At 49.1% G+C, this 22,268-nt stretch overlaps 1 protein-coding gene across 1 annotated transcript in view; it reads right to left on the reverse strand.

The window, feature by feature from the left end:
* Positions 1 to 1,072: 1,072 nt before the first annotated feature.
* INSR (insulin receptor) overlaps positions 1,073 to 22,268 on the reverse strand; it is a 53,586-nt gene continuing 32,390 nt past the window's right edge. The window contains exons 8-21 of the mRNA XM_031064037.1: positions 21,647 to 21,897; positions 20,788 to 20,955; positions 19,957 to 20,158; positions 14,108 to 14,376; positions 13,783 to 13,925; positions 12,683 to 12,842; positions 12,278 to 12,377; positions 11,966 to 12,033; positions 10,744 to 10,973; positions 10,404 to 10,514; positions 9,954 to 10,113; positions 9,018 to 9,147; positions 8,670 to 8,804; positions 1,073 to 7,617 (exon numbers count right to left, since the gene is read on the reverse strand). Coding sequence (XP_030919897.1) covers positions 7,263 to 7,617; positions 8,670 to 8,804; positions 9,018 to 9,147; positions 9,954 to 10,113; positions 10,404 to 10,514; positions 10,744 to 10,973; positions 11,966 to 12,033; positions 12,278 to 12,377; positions 12,683 to 12,842; positions 13,783 to 13,925; positions 14,108 to 14,376; positions 19,957 to 20,158; positions 20,788 to 20,955; positions 21,647 to 21,897 — 2,482 coding nt within the window. The 3' untranslated portion in view covers positions 1,073 to 7,262. The remainder of the gene's footprint in view (positions 7,618 to 8,669; positions 8,805 to 9,017; positions 9,148 to 9,953; positions 10,114 to 10,403; positions 10,515 to 10,743; positions 10,974 to 11,965; positions 12,034 to 12,277; positions 12,378 to 12,682; positions 12,843 to 13,782; positions 13,926 to 14,107; positions 14,377 to 19,956; positions 20,159 to 20,787; positions 20,956 to 21,646; positions 21,898 to 22,268) is intronic.

Below are 22,268 nucleotides of genomic sequence, written 5' to 3' on the forward strand. Positions count from 1 at the left end.
TGCCCCCTGCCACGTGTCTGACACAGCTTGGGGGGTGCCAAAGCTGAGCTGTGCAGGCAGCCTGGAAGAGTGACGAGGGATAATGGCACGAGCACAGTCTGAGCCTCAGCAGCCTCCCCACAGCATCCCAAAGAGCCCAATGGGAAGCAAACCTCCCGGGACAGCAAGTTCACGTTTTGTGGCTTTGTTTATTTTTGCATTTTAGGATCCCCAGAGAACAAGGCTGTGTCAGAAGAAACAACTCTGAAAGATCTTAAAATACCAGTTTGTTTATGATCATTCTCACAGGGGGAGAATCCTGGATAAGCTTAAGAAAAAAAATGGCACTGGTGGGGTCTTGAGTGCTGTGTCCAGTTCTGGGCTTCTCACTGGAGACATGGAGGGGCTGGAGGGTGTCCAGAGAAGGGAACTGAGCTGGGGAAGGGGCTGCAGAGTGAGTCCTGTGAGGGAGCTGGGAAAGGGGCTCAGCCTGGAGAAAAACAGGCTCGAGGGGATCTTCGGGCTCTGCACAACTCCCTGACAGGAGGGAGCAGCCCTCACCTCGCTGGTGCAGCCCATCAGGGGGAAATCTGGGCTCTGGTGAAACAAAACCAGGTTTAAGTCAGAAACACCCCCAGAGGGGCCTAAGAGGGACAGGAGGCTCCTGGGGCACACCCAGTTACACCAGCTCCACCACAGGACAGGGTGGGGCTGATCCTCTGCCTTTGATGCTTTAAAACCGGCAGGGAGGAGTCTGTTCCCTCCCAGGAGGGAGCACCTGCTCCGTGCCCAGGAAATAACAAATTACATCGCAGAGCCACAGCTGTGCTCCAGAAGGAATCCTGGCACCAAAGTTCACCTGATGGCATCAGAGGCATCACCCCAGAGCCCCGAGGTGAGGACAGGGATCACCAGAGCCATCAGGCAGAGGAGTTCCACTGCCTTCACACTACAAGCCTACAGTTGGTTGAGCTGTGGGTTTTGGTTTTTTCCTTAACACCATTTATTTTGCAACTTATTCCAAGGTACAAATTTACTGCTTTCTCCACAGCAAAGCAGCCTTCAGTGCTGCACAGACAGCAGACACAAAATGAACAGTTATTCTTGGATAATTTATTCAGAATTTTAATATAAACAGTTAATTGTTCAATATTCCGACACACAGCAAGGATTTTTTTACTATTCAAAGATTTTCTGTACATGTCACTGCTTGGCTCTTAGATATGAAAACATTGAAAAAATAAATCAAGGGGGAAGTTTTTTCTCTTTTTTCTTTCTTTTTAAAAAAAATCATGGCACATTTGATCCTTTATTTCAAACAAGAGGTATGTGCAGTACTATTTGTATTCTGGAACCTTAGATATGCAGAGGGAAAGGTGGGAGCAGCAAGAATGAACTGGGAAAAATAATAAAAACCCCAAGACTTCATAGAACATCACCTAACATGTAACTGAAACCATCTGTGGTTTATTTAAGTGAAGCAGAGAGCGTTTGCTTTGGGCTGTGCTGGATGAAGCTGATGTCCAGTTCCCCCATCCATGAGGGTCCTCAAATACAAACCAGTTTTGATACTTCAAAAATAAAATCATTCCCCTAACTAAAGCAAAAGGTAATGCTTTTCCTGCTCAAATAACACTCTACCTCTGCAGATTTAGAAGTGACCTTTCTAAAATTCTCCATCAGTTTTCATGGGACTCGGTTAAGGGGAAAGACCTGGAAGTGGGGATGGTGGAAGCGTTGGAATGCTGCTGGGAGAGTCTGGATTTACAGAGCTTTGGTGTTGAGTCCAGCTCAGAGCTCTCAGGTAAAGAGCCCTCAGCTCAAGATTTACTGGTGCTGCTGGGACTGACCAGGGGATGGGGCTCAGCTAAGCGAGAGCCCACATTTAACCTCCACTGATGGCTCCTCTTCAGCTGCCAGGACTATTCCAGGTCCTCCCAGCCACCAGACCCTGTTCCCAAGGGATCTTTCTGTGCTGAGAAAGGAAACTATTTAACACCACCAGTTGGCACACTGGAGTGGGAACAAAACCACTACCAGGAACAGAATTTCTGGCTGATTGCAAATCTGTTGGCAAAAAAAGTAACAACACCATAGGAGTTAATACTAACTTTATTACACAATATTTAAAAAGTCATTTCTCTACCTGTCCCCTTACAGCTTGCATTGTGCTGCACTGAATTTGCCCAAACTGCAAGAATAAGTGCTTCCTTCCGAGAAGGACAAGCAAATTCATTTTAAAAAGAAATACACATTTAATGACAGCAGATTTGCTAAAAATGGTTAACTTTAGAGTAGCTTTTCAACAGTCAGGTTCCTCCAAAAGTCAGCTGGATGATTGGCTTCACTCTTGTGATGCTCCTAACGAGGCTGAACACGTCAAGGCTTTACACCGACACTCACGGACAGAATCCAAGCAGAGGGAACACAGAGCCAAGCAGAAGGTAATAAAAAGGCCAAATTCCATTAAGTTCATACAAATACCAAACTAATCTTACGTTGAATTTCACAAAGTAACTATTTCTTGATTCCAACCCATTCAGCAGTTCCTTTCCCCGGACCACAGGACACTCCGAGGGGCGGCGGCTCCTTGGGCAGGGCCGGGGTTCCTGCAAGCCCCCGGCTCCGGGAGGATCACAGGGCTCATCTGCAGTTCTGAGCTCCCTCCAGGCTCTGAGCCCATCCCACACGGGAGCACCTGGCACAGCCTTGACAGTAAGGTTTTATGGCACAAAGATATTTCACGTTCTGGCTTGTAAAACAAGGTTCCAGTCTTGGTAGCGGGAAGGGCCCAGGACACCTCAGGGTCCATCTTCGTGTCACAGTGGTTTTGAGAGGGAACTCGACTGCCTCCCTCCCTCCCTCCTCTAAAGCAGAGGCTCAGCACCCTTCTCCCTCCTGTCATTTCCTATTTGCCTTCAGCACAGTCAGCTCAGTAACACAAGAAGCGACTTTAGAGATTTTTTTTTTCCCAAAGAGATACCAACACTATAGCCAACAGACTAAAATTAAGCAAAGTGTCCCATCGCTATAATACAAATTTAGGAGGAAATAGATAAACTACCCATAAATTAAGAGTACCCTTTAGCAACCTAAAAGCAGCCTCTTCATACCCACACAGCTGCTTTACCATCATCGCTGCAGCATGGTCTAGTTCCCATCACCTTTCCCAACCCAGTGCTGGCACAGAGTTTATGTCTGAGCTCTTCTATTTTACAACACAATAGAGTATTTACAAGCAGCCAAGACAGACACGTTCCTAACCCAGCAGCCAAGCTTTGCAGTGCTGTGCTGGCCTGCTAGAGAAGTTCCAGATTGGCAAGAGCCATTCAGGAAGTGGCAATTGAGTTTAATGTGGAAACCTTTCTGAGAAACCTCTCCAGCCTCGCACTTCAGACGTTTTCTTAGTGAAAGCTCAGCAGAGCTCAGCTTCTTGCTCCTCCTGATTCACCAGAGTGAATTTCTGGCTATGTGGTGGTGCCAGACTGTGCCCAGGAAGCTCCAGCTGCTCCTGGACAGGCTGAGGGGTCTGTCCTGCTGCCTCATGCTGTGAGTGGGGCATCCTCTGCCCACAAAGGGCAGGAGCCAACCCTCCAAAAATATTAATGCAAGGAAAGAAAGAGCTTCCCACTGCTGGCTGCCCTCTTCCAGCCATCCCACCTGCTCTCCTGTACCAGTGTTTGGCTCCTCCTAAGCAGCAGCAGGAGCAGCAAGTGTGGTGCTTCCACTGCAGCTGGGGAATCCTGCCCCATAAGGATGTGGCCAGAGCAAAGAGCAGCAGCTCCCCCAAGGAAGGCTCAGCACAGCACCCCTGCCCAGGCTGGGGTCCCTGGCAGCACCCCAGAGCTTTCAATAGCACTTGAGTCTCCACTTGCAGGAATTCTCTGAGCAGGAATCAGTGAGATCCAAGTGAGGCATTTGGGCATCCCTGGGACGAGGATCTTCCAGCAGCAGAGACCGAAGTGTGGCTGTGAGCCAAGGAAGGATTTTCTAGCAGTGAGAGCTGGGCTTTGCGGGTGATGTTCATTTATTCTTCTTAATTCTACAGCTGAATGTGATCTGTAGCAGCCACGAGCAGCAACCACTAGTGTTATTTGTTTTACAGAAGAGATACCCTCCCCACTGGTACCACACGCCTTCCCTCCCCCTGGGCACAAGGTAGGAAGGATGAGTAACCTTCACACAGTGCAGGGTACAAACATCTGCTCCGTTTGGTGCAGGGTGAAGGTGACACTGTGCCATGGGAGGGGACTGCCTGTCCATGGAGCAGCACACTCTCCCTGGCTCAGCCATCCGAGTGTTCAAACCATGTGTACTCACAGGGCCAACCAGTATCAACCACGGGGAAAAGCCACACCAATACAAGGTTCCAATGTTCCTTCAGGTAAAAGTTCTTCTATTCCCACAGTTATGATCACTGCCTTTGGAAACGGTATCAGAGCAAGGGTGTGCTGGGAAAGGTTTGTTTCAGGAGGTCACTGGCAGGACCTTGGGTCACCTGTGCACAGTGAGAAGAGCAGTGACCAAGCCACCCCCATGCAACCCCAACAGCAAGGGCTGGTCCCAGTCCCTGCTCCACGCTGGCACATGCTGATCCAGGAGGAAGCAGCCTGCTCCTTTTAGGTCATGAGTTCACTAACGTCCAAACATTTAAATGGATCTTTTGTTCTTTTTTTTTTTTTTTTTTTTAATCACAAAAGAACTAAGGGATGAGATCAGATCCAAATTTGTAAATGGGTTCATTGGCCACTACTGTTCAGATTAGGGATCAACAGTGATGGGCCATTCTCCTTCCCATTCCCTTCATGAATGGTCCCTGGTATTGGAATCAGCTGATACTGATTTTCCCTGATCCACAATAGGTCCAGACCAGAATATTTAAACAGGTTTAGAGGTGTGTAGTATTAAAAAATATCCTTAAGAAACACTGAGGTAGACTGCACCAGAACAGGACAAAAATAATCCCACCACATCCACCTGCCAAGATTTTGCGGATACAAATTTACATGTTCCGTGTGTTTAAGAAAACTAATTGTTTGTTGCTTTTTTTTTTACAGTGTTTTATATATTAAAATAAATAAAAAATTCTAATAAGAAAAACTTCTCTTCCTTAGAAAAGTGTGAGAATATGTCTTCTTTCCTGCAGTGTAGTATAGAGCTGCTAAACAGTTACAACTTTGTAAAGCAGAAGAAATGTAAACGAGGCCTTTTGAAATCCAAAGGTTCTCACCCATGTCTGGACTGTGTTTTCCACCCAAATTTGTGGAGCAACCTGTACCCTCCACCTGGGCCAAACCCATCAGCCTCCAGCAGCAAAGGGCCCAGCAGCTCCCGGTGCTGCCCAGTCTGTTGTCCCCTCTTTTACGACTCTGGAAGTGCTGTTTTGGCCAGAAGCAGCTGGGGGCAGAGGTTCTCAGCACCAGCTGCATCCCCATGGACTGCAGCCCCTCTGCCTCGCTCACAGCAGCAGCACTGCCCGGGCTGGAGGCACTGCCCGGGCTGCAGGCACTGCCCAGCCCAGCGTTCTGCCCTCCCGAGCCAGGGCACCTCGCTTCCTCCTGGCAGAGAGCACAAAATACATCTTGGACTTCTCCAGGAGGAGAAGTGAAGGACTGAGCACCTCTCCCTGCTGTTCAAGCACCTCCTGCATGCCACGGGCCTGTGACATCCATCATCTTCCTTCCCTGCTCCTGTCAGCTCCATGCTACCAGCCCCAGTTGAGTTTCACCATTATTCTTCAACATCAGCTCTGTCTTTGCAAACAGCAGCACGACAAAGCACAGTCCCGACGGCGAGTGCTGACATCCCAGGAGTTCTGCAGTGGGAATCTCGGGGAACACAAGGCTGGAGGCATGGCAGCAGCAGAGAGGCAGCAAACCACAGTCACCTTCAGAGTGCAGAGCCCAGAGCTTTGTGCTTCTCCCTTCAGTGTCCCTTCCTCAGCTCCAGCTCGTGCTCGTCCTCTCTCGCTGGCTGCATCTGCGGCACGGAAGGCAAAGCGAGGGACACGGGGGCAGAGGAGGAGCAGGACTCGAGGCCAGGATGTTCTGTGTCCTTCAGCTCCCAACACCCAAGATGGGGCTTCGACTGGAGCCAGCTGACTGTGTTGTATAAATCATGAAACTATTACAAAGCCTTGTCAAGTATGAACTGAACATGTGCTTCATCGCTCCTGCAAGGCTAAAATTAGTTCATTCTGAAATCTTTGGACCACTTTAAGACCAAACAATCCCCCAAAAACTCTCCCCGCCCCAAAAGGATCATAAACAGTCAATAATTTATATGAAGTTAAAATTTAAACTAAAGACATCTTTAAATATGTTACAACAAACAATATATATACTCAATGCTGTAAGGACAGAAAACTCCGTGTCTCAGGTCAGGGGACTCCTACTTCGTTTGGTCTTGAAAGTACCCACAAATCTCAGAGTTCTGCTCATTTAGCTCCCAGCACGTTTTCCTCATTTGTTAATGAGAGAAAACCTGCTCTCAAGAGTCCTCAGTATAAAAATAATCTGTTTAGGATTCAGTCCCTCCAGGGAAATGGGGAAAAAAGATAAGTACACACTTCCAAGAAAAGGAAAGCTCCTGTGAGAACAGAGAATCATAGAGTATGCTGAGTTGGAAAGGATCCACCAGGATCATCAAATCCAACTCCTGGCCCTGTGCAGGACACCCCGAGAATCCCACCATGTGCCTGAAAGCGCTGTAAGTTGTGTACAAAACCAGAAGTGTCTCTTTTGCTATCGGGTACACCCCACATGTTGATACTGCACACACGCACACACACGCCCACGCACGCACCCCGGGGCTTTCACCCCTTGAAAACAAAGTATGAAAGCAGCAGCTATTGGTCAATCTGAGGATCTGACTGATGTGCTGAATCCTTCAGCTGTAGTGGAGAGGCTGCCTGAAAGCCTGGAATTCTACTGGAAATCTCTTGTTCCGCGCTGCTGGGCTGGAGCTCAGGCACCAGAGAACTTCACGTCTTCTGCTGGCAAACGCGGATGCTTCTCCTTCAGTTGAACTCACACGGTCGCTTCCTGTTGTGAAACCATGGTTACAGAAAGGACAGCAGCCATGGAAACCTCTTCCATTTATGTTCACAGATAAGTCCACTGACAACCAGTCAACTTGGCAAAAAAAAAAAAAATCATAAGATGATTAAAAATCTGAAGAGTTTGTAGATGTGTGTCATACACTGTGGCAGCAATAACAAGAGTCCTGAGATTTGTGGAGGGGGGGAAAAACGCAGACACAACCCTTGGGCCAAACAGGAAGTGTTAGGAAGGACTTGACCTGGGCATGGAGAGAATCCGCCCGTTTTTCTTGCCACCGTTCATGTGAGTGTAAGGGATGTGCTCCTCATAGTTGCCCTTGAGGGCCATGGAGGGTCCATTGTCCCTCCCCAGCGCTTTGTCCCTCTGGGAGTATGAGGAGGGGTCGAGGGGAATGCTCTCCATGTTCTCGAAGTCCATCTCGTACTCCTCTGTCTCCAGAGGTTTGTTCTCCTCGCTGTAGAAGAAGGAGACCTCGTGGAAGCTGGGGTGCAAGTCCTCCTTCAGCATCTCGATGATCTCAATGAAGGTGGGGCGCATCTTGGGGTTGTACTGCCAGCACATCTGCATCAGGCTGTGCCTGCAGCAGCACAGAGCACAGTCAGGGGCAGCAGAAACAATCCCACGTGCAGAGCAAGCCTGGCACCCATGGCAGACCCCCCACCACCCTCACTACACCTCTGACACCCCGGGTTGTTTGTTCTCTTTCCAGCCTCCACATCTGCCTGTAGATCCTGACACTCCTTTTTCTCTATTTCTGTCTAGATTAAAAATTCCTTCCGATTCCTTCAATTGTTCTTAACTTGGCTGCTGAAGGAAACAGGGCTGTGGTTCACAGACTCTGTGTGTGTGTGTGCACACGCACTTACAGCCAGGTCATCCTTTTTTAATTAATTCTCTTTTAATTTTAACTCAGCCTGAAAGATAACAAACCTCCCAAAACTTCAAGGAAAATGGGAGGCTGGGCAGAGGACAGAGGTCCTGTAAACATCCCACCCAAAAGAAAGGCCTGCAGCAAGAGGTCACATGTTATCAGACACCATGGAGAAACAACTCACAAATACAAATAGAGTCTCAAACTGGAGTTTGTAACTGGTCATCAGACAAATGTCCTGCACAGCAGGCTTTTTTCATAGGGATACTCACAAAACATGTTTATTTTATGACTCTGGAAGTGCTGTTTTGGCCAGAAACAGCTGGGGAAAGAGGCTACCAGAACCAGAGAGTTACCATCTGTGCTTCCTTTTCCAGCCAGAGCTGCTTTCCCTCACTATTGCTCCAGTGTGACTCCTCACACAGAATCCCAGCATCACTGAGGTTGGAAAAGATCTCCCAAGATCATCAAGTCCAACCTTTCATCCACCCCCACCTTGTCCCTAGCCCAGAGCACTGAGTGCCACATCCAGGCCTTCCTTGGACACCTCCAGAGATGGGGACTCCAAACCTCCCTGGGCAGCCCCTTCCTGGATCACTACGGATACTTTGGTGGAATTTCTGTGGGAGGTGCCTCACTAAAGTCTGGTTTTGTCCTCCCCAAAGAGGGCTAAGAGGTGCCCCAGGTCAGGCCCTCTTTGTGGGCCACACTTCAGGCAAAGAGTGCAGCCGGGCTGGTTGTCCCTGCTAGGCACTTACAGCCTCTCTGGGCAGTTGTCTGGCTGATCCAGGTATCCTCCATCCATGACAAACTTCAGCACCTGCTCGTTGGAGAGTCCCTGGTACGGCTGCTCTGCCAAGCTGCTTATTTCCCAAAGGACAACACCAAATGACCTAAGGGAGAGAGAAAGCTCCTGGTGAGAACAAAACATCCTGGAGTTATTTTGGAAAATGAACTTCTAAAGAACACGGCTATATTTTCATGGAAGTGTTTCAAAACAATGGTGTTGTTTTGTCTGTGCTCTGAGCACGTCACTTTAAACTATGTGTGCTAAAACAAGGAGCTCCTGAGCTGGAATCCATCTGGGATGGCAGAGGACAACTTACCACACGTCGGAGTAGGTGGTGAACACCCCATCCTTCAGCGACTCCGGGGCCATCCAGCGCACGGGCAGCAGCCCCTTGCCCCCCTTGCGGTAATAATCTGTCTCGTAGATGTCCCTGGTCATCCCAAAGTCTGAGGGAAGCAATTGGGATGTGTTAAACTCCTCTCCATCCTGCTTTTCCTGTGCAACATCTCCAGATGGATGTTGCCTTCCCCCCACTGCCAAAGCCCAGCCTGCAGTCATCTGTCACCTCGTGATTAATGGTCAAAACATTTCCCTTTTCCTGCATTTTTTTTCTACGGAGTCACAACAGAGACTCCAGAGTTAAATTTTTTGGTGACAGCTTCTATTCTAAACATTATTTTATTCATCCTCTCTAAGTAAAACAGAGCTCCCTTTGTCTAAAATCCCACTGCCCTGGCTTTAACTCCAGAGAGCTCTGAAAAATCACCACGCTGTGGGGTTCCAGGTTATTTTTAAATGTTGTATTTACTTATTACTAATAGGGTTTGGGTTAAAAACTGGGTTAAATTACTTTTTAAAGCCACCTGACCCAATGACAGGATTATCAGCTGTTGTACCCAACTCCTTTGTCTTAATTCTCATGGAAGCAAAGAGCAGTGAGACAAAGCCAGGTAGTTTAAGCTGGAAAGGTAATGAACTTTTAGGACAGAGGTCCTAAAAGTATAGGGAATAGAGAAGGGCAGAATAGAGAAGGTGAGAAAAGCTGCTCTGGCTCTACAGGAGATTTGTTCTTGTGGAAGTCCACACAATTCTGTCACAGGGAAGAAACACGGAAGTGCTGCAATTTCCCAAAGGCAGACAGCGAGAATCATCCGTGTTGGTTTTACCAACTTGCTTTTAAAATAAACAAAATGCACAGAACCATCTCCTGATCACAGAATGGCCTGGGTTGGGCGGGACCAGCAGCACCTACCCCCGATTTTCACAGTGAAGTCCTCTGCCACCATGCAGTTGCGAGCTGCCAGGTCCCTGTGCACGAACTTCTTGGCGTTCAGGTAGGCCATGCCATCGGCAATCTCCGCGGCCATCTGGATCATCTCCCTCAGCGTCGGGGGCGGCCGCCCGGGGTTATTCTGCCAGGAAAAATCACAGTCACAGAAAGGTTTGGGTTAGCTGTGACCTTAAACATCACCCAGTTCCCTGCCATGAGCAGGGAGCCCTGCTCCACCCTTCCAGCCTGGCCTTGGACACTTCCAGCTTCTCTATGCAACCTGTGCCAGGCCCTGCCCGCCCTCACAGCCAAGAATGTCTTCTCAAAATCACATCAACTCTACCCTTTTTTAGTTTAAAGCCATTAGATAAAAAGTATTAAACTCCAAATCAAGTCACTGTTCCACAACAGACTCATCTCTCCTGTCTTTACCTCAGCTTCAGGCCTCAAAGAGCGCAGGTAACTTTTGAGATCCCCATGTGCCATCAGCTCCATGACCACCAGAGTAGGCTGTCCCTTGGAGACCACTCCGAGGAGGCGAACCTGGAAAAGGAGTGAGAAATTCCCTGGAGGCTGTGTCCAAACAGAGCTGAGAACAGCCCCACAAAGCCTTGTCAGGCTGAGAGGCTTAAAAAGAGCAGCAGTGAAGCGACTTGGGCAGAACGTGGAATCCAGCAGGGAGAGATCCCAGCTCTGATGGATCAGCTGAGGCCAGCTGATGGCTGGGCTCTGAAGGCACTGAGAGCTGCGTGCTGAGGCACCCAGCACTTACCACATGATGGCAGCTGAAGCCTTTCATCACAGAGGCCTCGTTGAGGAACTCGATGCGCTCGCGCAGGCTGGCTGACTCGTTCACCGTCTTCACGGCCACGCGCGTCTCGGGCTCTCCCTTGACGATGTCCTTGGCAATGCCCTCGTACACCATCCCAAAGGAGCCCTGGCCCAGCTCCCTCAGCAGCGTGATCTTGTCCCGAGGCACCTCCCACTCGTCAGGGACATAAACTGTGGGGCACAGGGGAACATTCTGAGCTGAGCATTGTGGGGGTGTTTGCAGGGGGCTCAGGACGGGGGAAGAGATGAGAATTTTGATTTTATGTTTTAGAAGGCTGATTTATTATTTTATGATATATGTTATATTTATGATATTATATTTTATGATATTTATTATTTTATGTTATATTAAAAGAAAATGGTATATTAGAACTATACTAAAAGAATAGAAGAAAGGATTTTATCAGAAGGCAGGAAAGGAGGAGAAAGAAGGAGGAGGAGGAAAAGGAAAGGAAAGGAAAGGAAAGGAAAGGAAAGGAAAGGAAAGGAAAGGAAAGGAAAGGAAAGGAAAGGAAAGGAAAGGAAAGGAAAGGAAAGGAAAGGAAAGGAAAGGAAAGGAAAGGAAAGGAAAGGAAAGGAAAGGAAAGGAAAGGAAAGGAAAGGAAAGGAAAGGAAAGGAAAGGAAAGGAAAGGAAAGGAAAGGAAAGGAAAGGAAAGGAAAGGAAAGGAAAGGAAAGGAAAGGAAAGGAAAGGAAAGGAAAGGAAAGGAAAGGAAAGGAAAGGAAAGGAAAGGAAAGGAAAGGAAAGGAAAGGAAAGGAAAGGAAAGGAAAGGAATGATAAAATTTTGTGACTGCTCACAGCTTTGACACAGGTGGCTGTCATTGGTTATCAAGTAAAAATAACTTGATAACTTTAATTAATCCATTAATTAAAGATGCACTTGTTGCATTCTACAGCAGCACATAATTATTGTTTACATTTTGTTTCTGAGGCTTCTCAGCTTCTCAGGAGAAAAGATTTTAGCAAAAGAATTTTTCATAAAATATGTCAGTGACAGAGCACCTTCTGAAAGACCCTCCCACAGCAGCTTTGGGTAGTGCTGCCAGATTGAGGGGGGATGAATTCTACAAAAGGACCAGAAAACCCCACAAAAACAACTCCCAGCCCATCCTGCTGCACTGACTGCACAGTTACACAAGAAAGAAGCCCTGGTTGCTCTCACCATCACTGGCACTGATGTACTCAGGGTTGGAGGATGCATACAGGGGTCCTGTTGGTCCTTCAGTTTGTCTGGAAGAGACACAAAATCCTCAGCACTCTGCAGCCTCTGAGGTGAGGGCAGTTTGATCAATCCCCAAAGCATGCAGCAAATAAACTGTCCCCATATGGCACAGACTATTTCCTGCACTTAAATTAATGCTGCAATCACTATGGAAATTAGAAACGAAACAAAAACTGACTCCCAACAAAGCAGCAAAACTTTTGGATGTAAGTTTTGGTGTTTCTGGTGAAAACAAGAGGAAACTGCACTCACCTCTTTTTCACAAGCACATAAGCAGCTCCAATAATTCCAGCAATTATTATGGCAAAAATAATAGGAACAATGATAACAGCAATATTTGGCTGAGCATTCACTAGGAGAGAAAGAGAGAGTTGGAGGTATTATACAAGTCCAAAATACAAATTTTTTCCTCAATAAAATCTCCCCCTTCAATAAATTGGAACAAATACAAAACTAGAAGCAATTTCAGATTAAAATGTGGGGCTGGTCAGAATGAGGACTAATAAACAAAAGCCATGTGTTTCCAAGTGATTTCAGGTTCTTGACAACAGATGTATTTGGTAAACATTTAATGACTCCCTGCTTGCTACACCCCATCCTCCAGAAATAACCCAAGTTGGTGTCAGGGATTAAAAGTCAAAAATGAAATGAACTCACAATAATCAGCCACGTAGAAGTAGGTGGGCTCTGTCCAGGAGCCGTTGCCAGCCAGGGAGGTGGCTCTGATCCTCACGCTGTAGTTGCCAGGCTGCAGCCCCCGCAGCCTGCAGCCGCCCTCGCTGGCAAAGTGCTTGCGGGACACGCAGAAATGGGCTTCCTGTGGGGACAGGGCTGTGCCAGGCTCATCCTGCAGCACCCGGGGCTCCCTGACAGCTCCCCAAAACTCCTGCAGCACCCAGAGCTTCCTGACAGCTCCCGAGGCTCCCTGAGAGTTTCCTGGGGGCTCCTGCACCACCCAGAGTTCCCTGAGATCTCCCCAGGATTCCTGCAGCACCGTGGGCTCCCTGACAGTTCCTGGGGCTGCCTGAGACCTCCCCAAAACTCCTGCAGCACTCCAGGCTCCCTGAGATTTTCCTGGGGCCTCCTGCACCACCCAGAATTCCCTGAGATCTCCCCAGGATTCCTGCAGCACCTGGGGCTCCCTGAGAGTTTCCTTGGGGCTCCTGCAGCACCTGGAGCTCCCTTAAGAGTTTTGTGGAGGCTCCTGCAGCACCCCAGGCTCCCTGAAAGCTCCTGGGGGATCCTGCAGCACCCAGAGCTTCCTGAGAGCTCCTGGGGGCTCCCTGACAGTTCCCCAAAACTCCTGCAGCACCCAGAGCTTCCTGACAGCTCCTGAGGCTCCCTGAAAGCTCCTGGGGGCTCCTGCAGCACCCAGAGTTCCCTGACAGCTCCCGGGGCTCCCTGACAGTTCCTGGGGGCTCCTGTAACATCCAGAGCTCTCTTACAGCTCCTAAGGGTTCCTGCACCACCCAGAGTTCCCTGACAGCTCCCCAGAATTCCTGCAGCACCCAGAGCTCCCTGAGAGTTTCCTGGGGGCTCCTGCAGCATCTGGGGCACCCTGACAGCTCCCCAAGATTCCTGCAGCACCCAGTGCTCCCTTGTGAGTTCCTCGAGGCTCCTCCAGCCCCCAGAACCTCCCACCAAAGGTCCTGTGACACCAGAACCTCTCACCAAAGGTGCTGTGACACCAGAACCTCCCACCAAAGGTGCTGGGACACCAGAACCTCCCACCAAAGGTGCTGGGACAGAACTCTCACCTCGGTGTCCCCAAGGCGCCCGTAGTTCACCTCGTAGAGCACGATGAGGCCGTTGGGCTCCTTTGGCTCCTGCCACTTCAGATGCACAGTGTTCTTCTCCACCAGCTCATGGGACACTGGGCCAACGATGTCATCAGCTTTAGCTAGAACCAAGTTCAAGATCAGGTTCAGTTTCAAGTCTTTGGGCAAAGTTCACACCTCACCCGTCCTCCTTTCCCACCAGGACGTATGGACAGCCCTGGTCTTACTGCAGCTGCCTCCTGTGGGAAAAGCAGCATTTTGGGAGGAACCACCAAGGCTCAGCTGGGCTGAGGGACAGAATCACCTTCTGGCATGGTCCTGGCACTGACATAGGCTGCCACGCTGCAGCGGGACTCCTGGGCATCGTGGTTGCAGGCGTGCAGCTCGATGCGGTACCCGGTGAAGTGGCGCAGCCCCGAGATCACCAGCGACTCCTTGGACAGCACCTTCTCAAAAGGCTTCTGCTCCTCTGCCCCCTCAGCTCCTGCTGAGTTGTTGGGGGAGGATGGGATGGTGGGGAACACCATGGTGGCGTTGGCCACGGAGCCCAGGTCTCTGCGTTTTCTCGATGGCCTGTTGGACAACACGGGCACCAGGTTAGTGTCACAGGCAGTGCCAACACATCCAGCTGGACAGGAAGGGTCCAAATGGGAGAGCTCACTGAGAACTCCAACTTTGAGTGCCACTGAAAACTCCAAACTCAAATCTTTGCTGCTGAACTGAACTTTCCTCTGCCACCTCTGACTACCAGGCCATGGCCAGCCCCAACAGGGATTTGCTCTCAGAGATCTCTGTCACCTTCCCTGCATCGCTCTCCCCTCCCTGGTGCAATTCTCCTCCTACAGCAAAAGGCACCAGCCAGAAAGCAGAGTTTGAGATGTCCTGACATTTGAAAAGCAACAAAGAAATTGAGGATTTTTTTCTTTTTTAACCAAGACATGCATCTTCACAAAATTCTGTATCTGCACAACTGCACACAGGGAGATAAAATAAAAATAAACCAACCCAAGCTTCGAGTATTTGCTTGAGAATTCAAGTTCCCCTGGGTCTCTCAGCTGAGTCTAACTTTACCAGGTTGCCTCACAGATGCCTCGGGCAGGGTTGCAATGCTTTGGAGCTGCAGCCTGAGCACACCAGGCCACACCACGGCCCCATTCAGTGACCTCAGATGTGCCACATGTCCCAAGTGCCACCAACTTGCATTTATAAAGCAAAAGGCCACTGTCCCAGCTCTCTGGAATACATTTGCCACTCTCACCCCCAAGGCTGAACCTCGATGGATACACAAAGCATCTTAAACTTTTCCCAAGAGATCAAATCTATTAAGTCCTTTTCAAGGCATGCATTTGGAACTCATGATTCTGATTACATATTCACTGTGTGGTTTTGTTAACCAAATGTTGCTGCTCAGGTTATTGCATTTCAGTCTGAAAATGTGATTTTTTCACTTTCAAACCTAGCACCTGCAGTGTGACCATGTCACCTTCCCTGTCTGCACCTGAGTGCCACCAGCCAGCTTTAATATCAGGTTTTGCCAGCAAATAAACAGAATAAACTCAACAGAATTAAGAAACATTCAAAAATTTAATTTTCTTGGCAAGAAGAAAAAAAAAAAAAAAAGAAGAAGGGATCAGTACCAAACCAAAAGTGCTCAATCTAACACTGTTATGTGCTGCCACATATTTGCCACGGGGAATTCCAGGTCGGGAAGTAACCAAGGTGGTGAATCAGTAACTGTATTCAGTTACACAAAAGGAATTAATGCCAGCTGAAATCCAGACCATGTATTTTAAGGGGGTGATGACCTTTTTGTGTGTGTGTGCATGTGTGTGCAGCTATTAAAGGGTACAAAGAGTGACCTGATCTGAACCCACACTTGAGGCATCTCCAGGCTCTAAAAATGTAACAAGCTGTTGAAGCAAATCTTTGCTGCTGAACTGAACTTTCCACTGCCACCTCTGACTACCAGGCCATGGCCAGCCCCAGCCCCAACAGGGATTTGCTCTCACAGGTCTCTGCCACCTTCCCTGGAGCTGTTTCTCCTCCTACAACAAAAGGCACCAGCCAAAAGCAGAGTTTGAGATGTCCTCAACCTAAACACTGCACACAACACAAATATTCACAGAGTTGTCATCATCTCAGCATGGTTTGGGTTGGGAGGGACCTCAAAGCCCATCCAGTGCCGCCCCTGCCATGGCAGGGACACCTTCCACTGTCCCAGGCTGCTCCCAGCCCTGTCCAGCCTGGCCTTGGGCACTGCCAGGGATCCAGGGGCAGCCCCAGCTGCTCTGGGCACCCTGTGCCAGGGCCTGCCCGCCCTCCCAGCCAGGAATTCCTTCCTGCACAATATTCATCCACCTGATGACAAATAAGGATGGCAGGTGTTGGGGAAGAGGAAACAGGAAAGCCTTATAAATATGATTGCCTGGCAAAAGATTTTGAGAATATAGAAACTATAAGCGAGATTGAAATGAAAGCAAGCTTTGAGATCCCTCAGTTACTGAACAACTGGAAAACAATGGTGTGGCCAGCTGAAGGTAAAATCCCCTTTTGATGGAACAACACCCTCTGCCTGCAGACAGCTCCAAGGGTCAGAGCAGACCCTACAGCTTGGCAGAAGGGGCCCAAAGAGGAGTTTTTAGGGTTTAAAATGTAACACAGAATGGTAATGTAGTGATTCTTATAGGCTGTATGGAAATGCTATAGGATTTGTATCTTGTACTAGATTGGTTAGTGAGAATCAGAATATTCAACACAGAAGAAGATTTATTGTATTGTAATGGGAACCTTGCTCTCTTAGCTCTTACCCCTTTTACTCTCTTACCCTCTCATCCTCTCTCCCCCTCTCTTCTCTCAGTCCTGCTCTGAGCTGTGGCTGGCAGCTCCCAGCAGGGCCCTGCACCCAGGCCCTTTGCAATAAACCCCAATTCCATGACCAGAAGAAGATTTATTGTATTGTAACAGGAACCTCGTCCTCTTTTACTCTCTCTTTACCCTCTGTACTCTTCCTCACTCTCTCATCTCTTTACCACACTCTTGCCTTCTCTTTCTTTACCTCTCCCTTTTCTCAGGCCTGCTCCAGCTGTGTCTGGCAGCTCCCAGCAGGGCCCTGCACCCAGGCCCTCTGCAATAAACCCCAAGTTCCTGACCTGGCTGCAGAGATCTCTCATCTCCATCCATCCTAACCGTGCTACCCCCATCAATCCTACAGGCAGATTCAGCAAACACATTCCAGTTTCAAGTTTTCTCTTTCTTAATTACTAATTAACTCCTTTTGGAGCTGCTGTTCCCTCAGCCTGTGTGGTGCTGTGAGCAGTGTCCCCTCAGGATGGGGCAGAGTTCAGGGACCCAGCTCTGGGTCATGCCACCTCCCTGCTTGGGAAGGATTCTTTATGGTCAAACAGGACCTGGTTTGCATAAAAGCAAAGCTACACCATTCTGTTTATCCAGGGTGAATTCAGCTGATCCTCGTGTTCAAGGGAATTTTGTTTTTCACAAGTAAAACAGTAATTTGACCACTGATGCAACACAGAGTAAAATGCAAGAATTCCTTCCTTCTCAAGTCACAGTAAGTTAAGAAAAGCTTTTGAAGCTGTAAATCCCCAATCTTCCCATATTTATTATCCTGGATTTGCAGCAATTCTCTTGCCAAATTCTCTGTGTTTTCAAACATCTGATTTTTCTCAGAGTTGTTCTGGTGTAATTTGCATTGAGGCCATCTCAGCAGCTCCAGGGTGAAACCCTCAGGTCCAGGTTCCTCCTGTCCTCACAGGTGACCAGGGGGTGTGAGGGGGCTGGAAGTGACATCTCAGCACACACAGCACAGCCTGTGCTAGGGGATTCCAAAAATGCCTCTGGTACCTTGAGCCAAGCTTTTCCACACCCCTGAAACTGCCCCAGGTCAGCTGGTCTGGCCAAAGCATTTTAGATGTGTCTGTACAATTAAATGAATTGGGAAACGCAGGGGAAAACAACAACTTTTAAATTGAGTCATCCCTCAGATCTTGCTCCCCAGGAATATATTTGGAATGGCACAAATGTGTGTGACAGAGGACAGAGACAGAGAACTGGGGCTGCTCCTGCTCCCGGCGCAGTGGTGATGGAATGGAGGGAATACCTGGAATGACACCCTGAACAGCAGCCACTGAGCTCCCCTCTGCCTCTCAGGACTTTTTCTACATCTTCCCCTGCTTCCCACAGAATCATGGAGGGCTGGGGCTGGAGGGGATTGTCTGAGTCCAGCCCTTGGGCCAAAGCAGCTGGAGCAGGTGGCTCAGGACCACGCTGGACTCTCCAGGGATGGAGACTCCACACACTCATCCCTGGGCAGCCTGTGCCAGGCTGTGACCAGCCCTGAGCTCCAACCTGTGCAGAACTCCTCCAAAATGAGAGCAAATAACCCAGGAAAGAAGAAACAAAGCACCAAACAAACAAAGATGGCCACTTTGTTCAGCCCCAAAGGGACCTGGAGTGAGGCATTGCCAGCTCTGCCTGCACAGTGGAACATTCCTGAACTTCTAGTCTGGCTTTTTGTCACTGCCAGAGAAAGCTGAGCCCCAGGAGGTGTGACAGTGGCTCCTGGAGTGGGTAATCAACGTGCCCAGGGGGAAGGAACTGTGATTTCCAGAGGGTGAGATCAGCCCTGCACTAAGGCTGGATCCTGCCCAGGGATCAGATCGCTGGGAGCAGGGCAGGAGGGCAGAAATGGCACATGGAAAACAAGAAGATATCAGGGAGAAACTGCTGTGATTCTGCTCCCCTGGCATCTCCTGTTCCCTGCTGGCCTCATCCCTGACATTTCTCCCGTGACTGGCAAGCTCCTGCTCTCCAGGAGAGCCCACACAGCACCTCAGGAGAGGTCACTGAACTCTCAGGAGCCACGAAAAAAGCACCTGAAGTAAATTAAACCACACTCCCTGCTCCCTGCCAGGCTCTGGGAGCAGGTGATAGCACAGCATTCACAGGAAGAAGAATTCTGATTTATGTGCTGACAGCCTGGAGCCTGCCAGGGAAGACAAGCAGGGCACGTGGCAGCAGGGAGGCCTCTTCAGCACTGGCTTGTTTTAGAGGATTAGTTGGCCATGGGATGTGGGGATTTCTTCCTCAGGAGGCTGACAAGGTGGCACATCCTGGTGATTGGTTTCTTCCTAAAATATATACCCCAGAAAAACTGGCCTGAGAATCATCCTGGGCTGGCTGCACAATAAAATTGGGGGTGAGGGAAAAAAAAAAGAAATCAGATTGTGAGAATTGTCTGCCTGCATCAGGAGGAGTTTGGCTCTTGCACATGGCTTGGTTCTCCTCTGTTTTGGAGAGTGTGATGTCCTGGCATCCTGTGGCACACTGGAGCTCATCCTGATGGGCACCAACAGCAAAATGAGGGGCTCTGCTCAAGCTTCCAGGTGAGGACTGCAGGCACCAGGGCAGGGAGCCCCAGGGATGCCTTAACAGGGAAAATGCTCAGTGCAGTGACCCAGCTTTTGTCAGGCAGCTGCAAATGCAGGTTTGCTAGCTGAGGGCAGCAAGCAGAGAATAAATTTAGAGCACAAAAGGCATGAGAGGGAAGAGGGTAAATCACCACACATTCTACCCTGCTCCCCAGCACTTCCTCCCCAGGCTGCAGATGAAGTGTGAAGACATTCAGCACCACTTAATGTGACACCAAGTGTGCCACTGCAAACAGGACATTCACCACCCAGGCACTCACATTCCTCATGGTATTGGAGGCATTTCCCACACTAAGTGAAGGGAGACCACAAATGCCATGCTGGAGGACGAGGCTGTGGCCTGGTAAACTGCCCTTCTCCTTTCTTTTCAACTCAATGAAAAACTTGACCACAAAATTTCAAGACAGGAAAAGAAAATCGCTATTTTTGGCATCATCTGATGCCAGATGAGCTGCAGGCTGTTTGTTAAGGATTCTCACTTTATTCTTGAGCTGAGGAGAGTTCAGGGACAGAAAATGAAAGCAGGAGCTTCCCAATCTGCAGGAAGATCTGTGGTAGGTGCTCTGCTCTCCCCATTCCAACACCCACAGCCAGCTGGACTAGACAGCCTCATGGAGGCCTGGCAATGTGGCTGTGTCCAAGCTGGTATTTTTATTTAATCCTCAATTACATTTCCCTGCCCCTGAGCCCTGTTTGATGTTCTCACCTGGGCACAAAAACCTCGTTGTGGAGATAATTCTCGAAGGTCTTGCGGAAAGCAGATTCCTCCAGCTCCTTCTGGATCTGGGAGTCTGTTTTAGGACAGGAGCAACATTCCCCACTGACATCCTCAGCTTCACTCTGGTTGTACTTCTGGGGGTCTTCAGATTCAAAAGGAGGAGACCAGGTCCTTGAGGGCAGCTTTAATCCTGGGGACAAAGCAGTTTCAGTGTCACTTGTGCCTGTCTTGGCAGAAGATGTTTGATCCTACAAAAAGATCCCAAACACATTTGGGCATCTTATATTTCACATCCAGGGCTGAACAGTTCCCTCCTTTCTGACAGGCCTTTAATTCAAAATGCTGTTTTTGCAATGGAGCTTGGATGCTGCTTTATCCCAGTTCAGGTAACACAGAGCAGCAGGTGAGATTTTGGAGTCTTCAGTGCAATTCTGTGTTCTCACGGAATTCCAAACCAGGCACCAGCTGCCTTCAAAAACTAAACTGAGCTCCAGAGCACCCAAATTTTTAATTTACTATCTCCATTGTTGCTATTAAACTCATAATTCAGTTTAAAAGGAGCAAGGGCAGAAGGGAGATTCCCCAAAGGAAAAAAACGTGATTACTTTATAAAAAACATTTTTAGACCTTTTGCACATACCTTGGCAGCAGCACCTAATGTAAGAGAACAGGGACAGAGCTGATTCCAGAAAAACAGCTCTGAATCCAGCAGGACCCCAGAGCATCCCCAAGGCAAAAACCCCAGAGCACCCCCAAGGGAAAACCCCCAATTCTGGGAGAGAGTGAGGGAAAGGGCTGGAGGGAGAAGCAGCCACTCACCTTTGAGGCAGTAATCGAGTTCATAGAGCTCACTGTCCTCTGCCTGCTGCTGCCAGTACACCAGGTAGTGTGTGATGTTCCCGTTGGGCTCTGAGGGAGGCTTCCACTTGAGGATGATTTGGGATGAGGAGTTGGAGACAGAGATGGGATCTAACGGGACCGACGGAACTGGGGGTGGGCAAGAGACAGAGGTCACTGCACAGCCCTCAGAGCCTGCACAGGCAAATTCCCATTTCTGTGGCAATCAAGCATTCCCTGGCACCCAGCAGGCTCCTCCAGGCTGGGCTGGATCATCCTGGAGGTCTCCTCCAGCCTTATCTTAACGAAGCCACACAAACTAGATGGAAGAGGTACCATTGGCACCATCTGGAATCACTCCCCTGGTTTAGGAATTCCCTCCTACCAAAGCAGGGCAGCAGGAAATTTCCTAAATAATTCCTCCCTACCAAAGTAGGGCAGTGGGAAGGAAGTTTCCTGGATAATTCTTCCAGGGCAGTGAGAAGTTTCTTGGATAATCCCTCCCTGCCAAAGCAGAGCAGTGGGAAGTTTCCTGGATAATTCCTCCCTACCAAAGCAGGGCAGGGGAAAATTTCCTGAATAATTCCTCCAGGGCAGTGGGAAGTTTCCTGAATAATTCCTCTCTACCAAAGCAGGGCAGTGGGAAGTTTCCTGGATAATTCCTTCCTACCAAAGCAGGGCAGTGGGAAGTTTCCTGGATAATTTCTCCCTACCAAGCAGGGCACTAGGAAGTTTCCTGGATAGTTCCTCCCTACCAAAGCAGGGCAGCGGGAAATTTCCTGGCTAAGCCCCAAGCAGACTCAGTTAGGGGTGGTTTTAGCCCAGGGGGTGCTGCACTGACCCGTGGCGTTGGTCTGCACGTAGATGATCTCGCTCTTGGCACCGTACGTGCGTCGCTCGTCAGAGAAGGTGACCAGGGTTTTCACAAACACTGCATACTGTGTCCAGGGCTTCAGGCCCCTCAGGAGCCAGCCTGGCTGGGCCTGGGCTTTGGGCTCGTTGGAGCGTGGTGGGGGATCCACATCCACAACTGTCCAGCTGTTGGAGCCACAGGCGTCCTGGCCATCGAACTCCGTCACGTTCTGGTAGGGACTTGAGGATAGAGAAGGCTCCAATTAACAGAATCCTCAATCAGGGTCTTAAAAACATTTCTAAAGACACACTGGAAGATATCACCTTTTACCCTTCAGAGAAAGTAAAATTATCTCATTGTATTTATTCTGAAAGGGAGGCATTGGGAGCTTTGTCACCTGGGCCTCCAACAGCATCACAGAGCAGGATCTGTGCCCAACATGACCCCAACAACTAAATCCAGACTGATTATTGTGAGCTTTATGAAAATCAGCTTGGGATTCTAAAAGAATCTTTCTCTTGATTCTAAAAGAATCTTTCCCACCTCAAAGAGGATAAACCTTTGAGGTGGGAAAGATTCAGCATTCCACAGAAAGAGTGGGGAGAAAGTC

The sequence above is a fragment of the Geospiza fortis genome, unplaced genomic scaffold (genome assembly GCF_000277835.1).
Source record: "Geospiza fortis unplaced genomic scaffold, GeoFor_1.0 scaffold80, whole genome shotgun sequence".
Taxonomy (NCBI): domain Eukaryota; kingdom Metazoa; phylum Chordata; class Aves; order Passeriformes; family Thraupidae; genus Geospiza; species Geospiza fortis.